Genomic DNA, 12,661 nt, shown 5'->3' on the forward strand with positions numbered 1-12,661 from the left:
GGCGCCGGGAACTGCCAGGGGCAGCAGGCGGCCCAGCACCAGCCTGGCGCCGTCCCGCCGGCCCAGCAGCAGCTGCAGAGCGGAGCTCCCAAGCCGGCGGCCTCAGGCAAGCAGGGCAACGTGCTGCCGCTGTGGGGGAACGAGAAGACCATGAACCTGAACCCCATGATCCTCACCAATATTCTCTCGTCGCCCTACTTCAAAGTGCAGCTCTATGAGCTCAAGACTTATCATGAAGTGGTGGACGAGATCTACTTCAAGGTGAGCCTGCGGGCCGCGCCCTGGGCGCCGCGGACTCCTCGGGGCTGTGCCGGCGCCTGTCCCGACCCTCCTTGTGGCTGGGGTGGCTGAAGGGGGAAGGCTTTGATTGCGGCCTGCGGATTCTTCCTCTTGTCTTCCTGTCCCTTATCTTGCGGCAAGGGATGGGAGCAAATCTCTTTTATCACTTAATTGGGGGAATCCCAGGTACTGTCTTCTCTCTCTTAAAAAAGAAGCGTGTTTTGCGCTAGATTTGGAATTGCAGAGTTTAAGTTAGTTTTGAAGTGGGCAGCGTGAGCCAGGGCAGTGGGGATGAAATGGCCGTCTAAGAACGGCTCTCTCAATCGTAGAGAGTGGGGAGGGGACCCGATCTGTTTGCCATTTCTAGAAAGAAGCACTCCCCGCAGCCTAGGAGTTGCCGACATGCCGTGTAACTGCGCAGAAGGTCTGGTGATGACTGTAGGTGGTTTCAACAGGAGTTTGCATGTGGCCCTCTTCCTCAGTTAGAGGTTAGGGTCCCCCTCTCCACACCCAATCAAAACCTAGTTCATTTTAGTGCTTCTTTTGGTGTTAGGTAGGATGTGCTGGGGAGGTAACTGTATCAGTGCACCCATGTCTCAGTTCTTGTTTTGTTAGCAGGATTGAATCAGTTTTGCAGCGAGGTTTCCATCAAGCCAGTCTCCCAGGTAGAGGTATGCATAATTAATGCTCATCAACACAGCCACATTCTTTGTTCCGATAATGAGAGCAACACTTAGATAATTCAGGCTGCAGTTTTCAGTCAGCTGTATTTTGGTGGTTATTGAGATATTTTTCTCAGCTGAATTAATTCTGCTTTGAAATGTTACTGTGTCAATTAGTAGGTTAAAATATACTTTGAAATTAAAAAAAAGAAGAGTAGCCTTTTGGTCTTACTACCGGGCCAAGTCGGGCAAGTCAAGTTACTTGTGGGACTGTAATTGTGAAAAGTAGCTCCACAGAAGTATTTTGAGGTATTTGGCATTGTTTGCACTTGCTCGTGAAGACAGTGCTACTGCTTTTCCTATTAATGACAGTACTTCTCTGCTTGCTCTCTGTCATTTGGAGCGGACTACTTAGTTCTCCCAATACTGTGAGTAACATAGATTGTAGATAAAGCTTCTCTTCAGTTAACCACTTGCTGCATATGAGATAGAAATAATTCATTCTGATTATCAGAATGGAAAGTAGCAATATTTTTGCAAGTGATGATCTGAAAAATTTATGAAAAAAAGTCTTTTCAGAAAATTTAAGAGCTTGATATTTATTATGTGGACACTTTTAGATGTAGTAAAAATTATTTGATGTGATTTATCTTCTTAGTATTGGTAGAGCTCAACTACAGTAGGTCAAACTGCTTGTCTCAGTGTTTAATTCCATAAGTGGTTTAATCTTAAATTGGGGAAGAATTTTGACATACCATTAAATATCTGCTTATTAATCCAATGTAAATAAAGTTTGTTTACTGAACTCGACAGTTATTTTGCCTCACAACTGCATGCTAAAGAAAGAAAGCTCAGCCCCTTACTCATGAGTAATAGATGTGAGGAGGAGATAACCTGATGGTTAAGGTACTTCAGTGATACTCAGAAGGTTTGAATTCTTTTCATGTTTTAAGAGAAATATTGATTTTTTTTTTTTTAATGTATCCACCAGGTGTATTTTTGAGTGTATTTGTCTTTTTGCTTTGGAACCAAAATAAGTGGCTCATTTAAAAAAGTTGAGAATGCTGGGGGCTGGATTCTCAGGGAAGATCTTAAATCACACATACAGCTAGTGATAGGGACCATCTTTGAAGATATGGATTCTTGTCTAGATATTTAAATTAAGTAACTTGTAGTTCTGGTCTCCTGTTTCAATTCTGTATCTGCAGAGTGGGTGACTGCCCTTTCTCTATCCCTTACCTTAGTACTATGTGTATGTCCTCGACTTGATTTAATCTGTATACTCCCAGCAAGTTAACCATATGCAGCAGCCTTTGTAGGATCAAAACTTTAAATACTCTTTTCTACACTTGTATTGTTTTCAGGCCTTCAGGTTTTTTTAATTATGTCTGTCAAAACCAGCAGGTTTATATTGATTCTGCCCAATAAGTGTAGCTGTAATTAACAAAAATGGAAGACTTCCATTGTGATAGTCTTATACTTGATCCTTTGACTAAAAAATACTTTTCATTTCCTGTGAGAGGCAAAACTAAATAATCAGAAGGATGCGCAGTATTATTTACGTAGTGTTTGTTAACTTCTCACGTGATGCTGATAATACAGGAAGTCATAGTAGATTTTTGAATTCTATGGTATTGGCATCTCTCATGTTTCCTCTTTGGATAAGATAGCAATTGTAAAAAAAACAACCCACAGTTCAGTAACTTCAGCTGTTAATATATTTCTGATATCATGTGATTGTGCACATAATTAGTTTTGTTTCATGTATTGTTCAATAATTTTTTGAACTACTCTTACAACTCTTATCCCCAATCTAGTGGAACACCATTGTATCTTCTTTGTCTTGTTTTTATTTATTTAAGTTGACATGTTTAGGAAATACGCTTGTTTATTGAGCCAGATGAAGTCAATTCTCTGAATTTGACAATTTCAAATGTAGCTTAGGCAGTTTTATGTCTTAACTTGTTTGTGACTTACTGTCAAATTTAAGGAATGGTGTTGGTTAACTATGTTTGTGCATTTATCTCTAAATGCATCTCAAAAGATTTGAATTAGGCAAGCTTTACTCATGCTTAGGAACCATGTTGTCTACGAACACCACTAAAGCCTACAAGAAAAAACACTGGCTTTTTAGATTAAACTACTACACTTCATAGACATCTTTCTTTTTTCATAATTGTAGGTGATACTCAAAACAAATACCTGGCTAAGCTCACTGCATAAATGAGATTTATGAATATGAGACTGTAGATTTTGAATTCTGTAGCTGTTATCAGCAGGTGTCACTAAACTTGTTAAGAGGCAGTTTAAATACAGGTAATTGTTTAGTCACCATAGCAGATAGTAACGATGGGGTTCGGTCATAAAGTACTTGAAAGTACCTGGAGTATAAAATAATTGTGGATGCTTGCTTTGGTGGTTTGTTTTTTTGGATTGGGTTGGTTTTTTTTTTTTTTAACTTGATGATTTCAGCTGTAATTTCTTAATGTGGTAATTAAAGCCAGATGCTTTGCCTTAATGACATAGCAGACTTGATCTTGAATTTGGTAGAAGACAATATTTTAAGATTGATTTAGGATATCCATTGTTTAAGTTAGGGTTGTACGGGCAGCTAAACATTATGTTGATTGTAGTTGTCATCTGTTTTCTTTCTTTCCCCCCCCCCCCAGGTTACACACGTTGAACCATGGGAAAAGGGGAGCAGAAAAACAGCAGGCCAGACAGGGATGTGTGGAGGGGTAAGTAGAAGTACGTGCCTTCTTAAATTTTTCTGTCTGGTAAATAAATTTCTCAAGCTTAGCTAAAAAATGCTTATGTGTTGGCTCAGTCACTGGATGCAGAAGTATTTATTACAAAGAGTTGATATATTCCCCCTTGCTTCCAGAGCTGTGGGTGCAAGTAGTGCTACTTTTTCCACATAGCTCTGTTGGTAGATTTAGATTTTATCCTGTGTCTTTTTTAGATTTGGGCTAATGTCTTTTTTACTTGCTGTGTTGTCACCTAACTTTTTTTTTCTGAAAGGTGCGTGGTGTTGGAACTGGAGGAATTGTATCTACTGCCTTTTGTCTGCTCTACAAGTTATTTACACTGAAACTCACTCGTAAGCAAGTGATGGGCCTTATAACTCACACAGACTCTCCATATATTAGGGCTCTTGGATTTATGTATATTAGGTAAGTATCAATATAAGCAATTAATGAGTAATGTAATATACAGAAAGCTGTATTAAAAGTTTACCCTTTTTTTGTACTTAAAGGTACACACAACCACCTACAGATCTATGGGACTGGTTTGAATCCTTTCTTGATGATGAAGAGGTATGTCGGCGAGGGTAATAATTTGTTTTCTTTTGTTTCTTTTCATGTTACTACTTTAGGTTTAAACATTGTTTGATAAGGCTTTCTGTAGTTTGAATGTTGCAATGTTATGTTCTTGTAATTTCATTAATTAGTGCAGCAAGCAGGTCTGAGCTGCGATCCAGGTAATATTTCTTAGATTTCAAAGACTTCCATTTGTTAAGATGTTATCGTCGAACATTAGAAAGCCATGTGAAATGGGTTTATTAAACCAGAATGCAGACAGCAGGCTGTGTGAGTGTGGCTTCTGTGCAGTTTTTAGAAAAAAATATTTTTAAGCAAAGTGTAGTAAGTCCTGAAAGTGCTATATTTGTATCTTGCATTTATTACTGAGACAGGGGGAATTGGTGCCCACATAGAAGATTGTGAATTGTATAGTAGAAAGCAATATTCATCTTGAAAAATATTAGAAATCTGTGGTTATTATTCGTGTCCTGGAATAATTAAACCCGGGATTTCTTCAGAGGAGAAACAAACTGCATAATTACTGCATAAGGTGGCGTTATTTCTGGTAACCTTAATGTCTTTGCTAACGGGGCAGAGAAAACCACCATGAGTGCTAATTGATGAAGTTCAGTAAAGAGGCTGCATTATTATGCAGTCAGATAGGAGAATACAGAGTAGAAGCCGATGGGTGAGGTTTCCCAGTCTATGAAGTCAAATATACAGTCTGCTACATACTGTTGCAATTTGTATTTATTGGACAGGTTTTTAATTACATCCTAGATTTAAGAATGCAACAGGAAGGATCATTTGCCTTCTTCAGTGTGATAGTAGGCATCTATTCAAGAAATTTCAAATGTTGTAGTTGCAAATGATGTCCAAATACTTGTATTAAAAAATAGTGTTATTTATACCTGTATCTGACTGCAATGCAGTGTATTTATTTTAAACAGCTTCTTTCATGCTAAGTATCAAAAACACTGTGCAAAGGAAACAGCTGTTACTTCAGGTAAACCTGTGTTATTGTACATTTGTAATAAAAATCAAATTTAGATTTTGATTGCATTGCTGTGATATCCTCCTTCTCCCCCAGGTGGTGCTAGTTAACATGAACTCTTCAATGTTGCTTTCTAATTAGGAGGATTGGGGTGGCTTCATTTTCAGGGTCTCACAAACAACTTGATTGCCAGGACAATAAAGCGATCACAAGTGCGGTTCATTGTGCAGGTCTTAACTGGTTCATTATTCAAAGGATCTTTTCTTAGTTTATACATTTCAGTTCTTGCAGATACTGGTTATCAACGTATATTTGTTTATTGTTCTTTAAATTTCCCAGTATATATTTTTGGAAGTAGTGTTTCTTTCCCAGCTGCTTCCAGTAGCTTTGTGTATGTAGGAAAAAGTGCTTGGGGCTGTTTGTCTCTAGTTTCTTACCAGTCGTGGGCAAGCTCATTAGGATGAAGCAACTTTATATATATGGAATTATTTAAACCTACAGGATTTTTTTTTTCTCCGGTTCTTAAATACGTGGAAGCAGTTCATCTTTAGTCATGCTGCTGTGAAAAACTTTTGAGGATACAGAGTTACTTTACAAAATGCTTCTTATGTTTATTTTGTTTAACTGTACGTACTCTACAGGTGCTACGTTTAACTCCTTTTTTTCTTCTTTAGATCTCTGCAGCGATTATATTTGGAAAAACTGTATTTCTGAACACTTAAATGTGTGTGAGTGCAAGCAGTTTTACATTTAGATTTTCTCTTCCTGTTTAGATAACAAATCTCACTTTCCTTGTGTGCTTGCACTATAGGTTTGGGACTGACAATAGCTGACTAACATGTCCTGAGCTGTGAGAGGGCATAGCAAGAAGGCCTTCATGCGGTAATGACCCTTTTCAGAGACAATGGTCATCATGGATTATGCGTTTCCAATTATTTGTTCATTTATTTATTTTTTTACATATTTCTAAATTAGAAACCTCACTGCTTCATGGCAGTTGGTTTGCTATTGCTTCCAATTCTGTTAGGATGCCATTTTGTACTAGAGGTTTTTCTGTGATCATTTTTAGCTAGGCAATGATGTAGTTCTTAAATGATTTAGGCCACAGGGTTGGGTATGATGGCACACAGTTGTACATCCACAAAATGGAGTATTAAATGTAGTTTGAGAGGACTTCTCAACTTTGTGGCATTTAAATAAAATACAAGATCATACCATATAACCAAACTGTGTAAGGGGATTTTGCGTTAATCTCTTCATCAACAGTCCCTTACTGTCCAGATGGCTGCAGGATTAGTATGTGCCTGCATGCATATATATTAAGTCCCATTCCCTATCTGTAACATACTGCCAGATCCAAAGGGTGCAGAGTTTGAATTTTTCTAAGGAAATGTATTAGAATGAGACAAGTAAACTTTCATAATCATGAGACTTCAAGAGGGCAGTAATGTAGCAGCATTTTTTTTTTAAATCAGTAATGAATGTTTTTGACCATCAGGATATTTTTTTGCTTGTATTTTGTAGGACCTGGATGTGAAGGCAGGTGGGGGTTGTGTTATGACCATCGGGGAGATGCTTCGTTCCTTCCTCACTAAGCTTGAATGGTTTTCCACGTTGTTTCCAAGAATTCCTGTGCCAGTCCAGAAAACCATTGACCAGCAAATTAAAAGCAGACCTAGAAAAATAAAGAAAGATGGCAAGGAGGGAATGGAAGAAGTAGATCGGCATACAGAACGTAGACGTTCAAGGTCATATACATGTTATTTTGAAAATTCACATTAAAAGTTCAATATTGACCTACTTGTCTTTTTGCTGTGATAGGTTTTAAGGCAACAGGCAAAACAGTTCATGGATGGTAATGGATTAAAATAATGAGATTATAATTGGTATTTAAGATTAAATATAGACTGTGTACATAAAGCATAAATTGGAAAGAGTAAACTTTAAAAGGTTGTGTTTAATATTGAATATCTTCTTTTAAAAGGTCTCCAAGGCGATCCCTCAGTCCCAGGAGGTCTCCCAGGAGATCCAGAAGCAGAAGTCATCATCGGGAAGGCCATGGATCTTCTAGTTTTGATAGAGAACTAGAAAGAGAAAGAGAACGTCAGAGATTAGAACGTGAAGCTAAGGAGAGAGAAAAAGAAAGGCGGAGATCTAGAAGTACTGATCGCACACTAGAACGGAGGCGAAGCAGAAGCAGGGACAGATACAGAAGTCGTAGTCGAAGTCGTGACAGGAAAGGAGATAGACGAGACAGGGATAGGGAGCGAGAGAAAGAAAATGAACGTAGCCGGAAAAAAGAGAGAGATTATGATAAGGAAAGAGGTAGTGAGAGGGAAAAAGATAGATCTAGAGAAAGATCAAAAGAAAGGAAAAGTAAGGGTGATATAGAAGAGAGAAGACACAAGGATGACAAGGATGATAAGAAACACCGGGATGACAAGAGGGATTCCAAAAAAGAGAGAAAACATAGTAGGAGTCGAAGCAGGGAAAGAAAGCATAGGAGTAGGAGCCGAAGTAGGAACACAGGTAAGCGCAGTAGAAGCAGGAGCAAAGAGAAATCAAGTAAACATAAAAATGAAAGTAAAGAGAAGTCAAATAAACGAAGTAGAAGCAGAAGCAGAGGAAGAACAGATAGTGTTGAGAAGTCCAGAAGACGAGACCAGAGTCCCAGCAAAGAAAAATCTAGAAAGCGTAGCAGAAGCAAAGAACGTTCCCACAAACATGATCACAGTGATAGCAAGGACCATTCGGACAAACACGATCGTCGAAGGAGCCAAAGTACGGAACGAGAGAGCCAAGAAAAGCAACATAAAAACAAAGATGAGACTGTGTGAACTCTTTCAGAAGTGGATCACATTGAATCCTATAAATGTTTGATTAAATCCTGCTTATTTTTTCTTAAAGTTGAGATTGTGCAGTAGTTGATAAGCACTCTTCTCCAACCTCCCTCTAGGCTGCAGATTGTCATTTCCTATTTTGGGTAGGGAAGTGCCTTTGTAAACCCATTCAATGCATTGACGGTTTCAAACCATTTGTTTAGTTTAATTCGTAATGCGGAGATTGTTCTTGCATTTTTATTGTTCAGATGTTTCTGAAATGTACAGTCTGTACATATGTCCTGAAAATGTTTTAATTCCTTTGGCATGGTTGCCATGTTGGTTAAATTTGTATGAGGCAATAAACTGCCACTAATTCTACTTTCCTTTTGTAGATGTGGAATTATGGTTTGTATCCTGAAGTTAGCATGGCTGTGCTTTACATAATAGTATGGCTCGTAGGGATGGATCTCGAATGTGTATTATAGTGGAGATATTTATGTGCATACAGTGTACATCGAGGGCTGCAGATTTAGAACTAACGTTTATGTCTGCTGTACCTTCTGTTTTTCTCAAAAGCTTTGAAAATGTATTATGTTGTTGATCACCACTGGTGTTAAACCAAGAGTGGACTTTGAAGGAGATAGTGGATTTGATGCAAAGATTTAGATGATGCTGGGGCTTGTTTAGTAATTTTTTAGAAAGGCTACCTCAAGCGGACACTGTAAAGGTTGACGGATGAGTACCGTAGCCATCTATGCATTTTATTTGTTTGGGAAAAATCCATGTAAGCTTCCACATTTTTTTTTTTTTTTAAACACAGTTTATACATTTGTGGTCTTCTAATGGTTTTAATCAGCAGCTGCACTGTCATTTATCATAATCCTGGGCTAATAAAGGCATTTAAGATGGGAAGAGGGAGGTAGAAAGAAGAAAATTATTACAAAGGATTTCAGTTTCAAGCTTCCAAAGCATTTTTATAAGTGTAAACATTTAAAATAAGAATTACCTGATAGTGTCCTTTTTTAAGTCATATTTTCTACAAATAGTAAGGATTGCAGTTTGTGCTGAACATTTCATCTGGCAGATTTTTTTTTTTAAACAGGTTGTTAGAAGCAAAAACCAAAATGCATTATAGAAAAAAATCATATCATTAAAGTCCAGGTCTATTTGATAGATTATTCTGATGACTTGTATACTAAGTGAGGAGAACCATCTGGAATAAACTCTCAATTAATTCCTTTGTATTGGGTGTCACCTTTTCCCTGCATGTTCATTGCCACTTCAAGAGTGTTTGGGTTCCTCCAGGTTTCACTTTCAGACTAAGTGACACTTTGTATGAATAAGGATTTTATGTAATACATACCTTATAAGGAAGATGTAGCCAACAAAGAAATGCAGCAGCCCAAATACAGGAAGAACTTGAAGTGTGACTCATTCATGATCATGAAGTGCCCTGAAGGTAGAAACAAATTGGTATTTGTGCCTTTTTTGCTTCTGTGTGATCCAGGTTGTATAGGCATGATATTTAAATGTTAGGATATTTTGAAACCTCCAGGAGAAAACAAAACGGTGATTGAATTTCTAACAATACACTTCATTCCATAGTACTCAAAGAAGCAAAAATAAACAAACTCCCTTTTTTTTTTTTCTTCCTCCCTGCCCTTACTGTTTTCTGAATTTTCTTTTGACACTGTGATCCTTAGTATTTGAAATCTTTTAATACTGAGGTTGTTCAGGTACTGTCTGCCTATGTTTTTGTTACCTGATTTTAAATCTGAGCTTGAAATAAAGCTTAAGCTTCAACAAGTTCATTCAATTGCAGTGTAAAGCTAAAATACCAAGCTCTCATTTAACATGGGAGGAGAAAAACTTTAGGCCATTTAAGAAATGTCGCGGCTAGTAGATTGTTAGAACTGTCTTTGCAGTCTATCAGGGGATTGCATGGATCCTGTCAAAGCAATGAGGACAACTGTAATTTCCCTTATTTGCTGTTAGGAGTTGCTTCTGGCCTCATTTGTTTTTAATGTTCAGCCTATGAATTTCTGAAATGAGTATGTTCTTGGGCAGAGAGGCTGCAAGGCCAGTGCTGTCAGGGAGAATGGATTACTGATTTCCAGTTATTCCTTCAGAGCTCCTCTTCTGCTGACATTGTTGGGAAATAGAGTGAAAGGGTGGTTTGTTCATAGGCAAAATCCAGGTATTTTGAGAAACAATCTGACCTGAAAGTGGAGACAGCCATCTTAGTACAGTGAAGATGGTGAACATTTTGTTGCAGCTTGTGCAAAGACTGGCCCATGCCAATCTCTGACAAGTGCAGTAATTTGAGGATTTTGCTTTTATTTTTCAGTAACAGTCCTTTCTGGCTTTGGGGTTTAATTTGATCTGTATTCTGCACTTGAGGTAGCAGTGTAATGGGTAGTACAATATTAATGACTGACCACGATCTATGAAAATTACTTAAACCGAGACACCCATTGGAAGTTACCATTGGGAGTTAGTATCTTGCAGGTCTTGGGTTTGGATCCAGGGACACTTGAATTCTTTTTCATCTTTCTGATGCCATTTTATTTCATGTGATTTTTCTTGAAATGGCAAGGAACAGATCTGCAGGACTTCCACAAAGCAGCTATGATTAGAAAAGGTAAGATGAGCAGAGCTTCCAGTGCTGACTGGTCTGATGCAGCTGTGGTCGCTATCAGGGCAGCGGCACTTGGCATTTGACTTTTGGGGGTCATTCAAAGAAAAATCCTGCTGCTTTTAATTGGAGGTCATGTGGGAGTTTTCTTAGGATGTGTGGTTGCAGAGCTGCTGTCTGACAGAGCCTGTGCAGTTACTGTTCATTTCTCAGGGTAGAAGCACAACAGCTGTTAAGTGGAAGCTTGCCCAGGATGCCCTGTGTCCATAGTGACCTAGCTGGGATAGGCACTCTTCTTGAAGCCTCATCTGTCTTTGAAATTTCCTGTGCCTCCAACTGGGATTAATACTGGACTAATACTACAATCTGAGAAATACACCTCTACTTTATTTTTACATTTTTTCTTTTGAAGATACTGCTTGATTAGTTGAACAACATTTCAGAAGTAGAAAACATGTTATTTTAAGGCAGGGCTTTGGCCCCAGAGGTTCACATCTACCTATTGCCATGTAACTACGCAGGTCATTAGCATCAGTACAAAAGGGCTTTCATGTATCTGCCTTGTAAACATAATAGGAGTGGTAGTTTGATTGTCTATTGAAAAAAGATAATTTGAATTGCAGGGCAATTTCTCTGATCATGTTGAGGGGGTACTTAGTACACCCTCATATGCATGCCCATATTTTTTATTTTTTCCCTTACATGTGGATGAAGAAACATGAATGAGCTCATACTTTTAGTATTTACAGCTTACTACTGCTGTCCTGATCAAAGACTATGCAAATAGCCAGAAACTCTTAAGGGGAACCTGAAAGAGTTTGCTGACTTCTACTGGCCCTGGTAGATGTTTGAGCCCTTTCTGCACTGCTGTGCACTGCACAGAACTTTACACACAGGACACCTCCACCAGGTATTAAGCAGGGTAAGACAGCATTTAAATGTGACTCGAGGTTTTGCAATGCAGTTGTATTTTTTTTTTTTTCCTCTTCACCAACAATAGTTATATGTGGGAGAATGTTCCTTAAATCTTAGAAATTTTGGGTCAAATCTGAAACCAACTGAAGGATAGATTTTTGTCAGTTTCTTTACTGGACGGAAAACAGCCTAAGTTTTGAGCTATTGTGTGTCAAATACAATTATAAATAATTTGTATTTGAAAATATGTATAATTTTCTTTGCAAGTATTCATCTTTGTGTAATTACAACAAATACATCTTTAAAATTGAATTTTTTAATTGTAAGTAAGCATTAATGAAGGCATTTATCATTAAATGACCAAGGTGTTTTTAATCACCTAATTTGTTAGTGTAATTTCACAGAAACTGTTCTGAAAGTATTCATTTTACTTAGCATACCAATATGCCACCTACTTCAACAAGAATTTTCTTGATTCTCAGGTTTTTCTTTTAAGAGGTTTGTGAAGTTAGGTTGCTTGTTTGGTTTCTTTTTGTTATTTTGGGGTTTATTTGGGTTTTTTTTGATTGCTTGCTTTTTTTGCTTCATGAAGACCAGAGCTTTATACTAGTAAATAATTACAGAAACTACATCTATGATAACACTACATCTAATTGTCCTTTCCTGTGATCTTAAAACAAGTCAGCGTGACCCATAAAAAAGCATTTGCCTCAATCTGGAGAGAACCTGCAACTAATCCTGCCTAAAGGTTTTTAATCTCAGTGAGTGCCAGTGATGTTTCACATAGCAGCAATGTTAATTATTATTAGACAGTGTCTAATGCCTGAGCAAGAATGCCTGCAACATACAGCCACAGAGGAGGGGTAGATCTGGCTCAGTTTTGTTGTGTTGCTTTTCCTCCCTGTTTTGGTAAATTGTCTGCATCTTCTAGGTAATTTTTTTTTGAGCTGAATCAATGTGGTTTTTTTTGGAATCTTGACTCTTCAGATTTTTGCCTTTTTTTTTTTTTGGACATGCAAATAATATATTCAATTACAACTACACTTCTCATA

At 37.9% G+C, this 12,661-nt stretch overlaps 1 protein-coding gene across 1 annotated transcript; it reads left to right on the forward strand.

Moving 5' to 3' along the window:
* Positions 1-6: 6 nt before the first annotated feature.
* Positions 7-9,299, forward strand: PRPF38B (pre-mRNA processing factor 38B; the record flags this gene model as incomplete). The annotated part of the gene is made up of 6 exons (XM_026854152.1): positions 7-261; positions 3,611-3,679; positions 3,963-4,114; positions 4,198-4,258; positions 6,762-6,985; positions 7,222-9,299. Coding segments are annotated over 6 exons (1,614 nt in total), but the record flags the coding sequence as incomplete, so codon positions are not given.
* Between the last annotated feature and the right edge of the window lie 3,362 nt (positions 9,300-12,661).

This window comes from Athene cunicularia (genome assembly GCF_003259725.1).
Source record: "Athene cunicularia isolate RWA chromosome 8 unlocalized genomic scaffold, athCun1 chr8_part1, whole genome shotgun sequence".
NCBI classification, from domain to species: domain Eukaryota; kingdom Metazoa; phylum Chordata; class Aves; order Strigiformes; family Strigidae; genus Athene; species Athene cunicularia.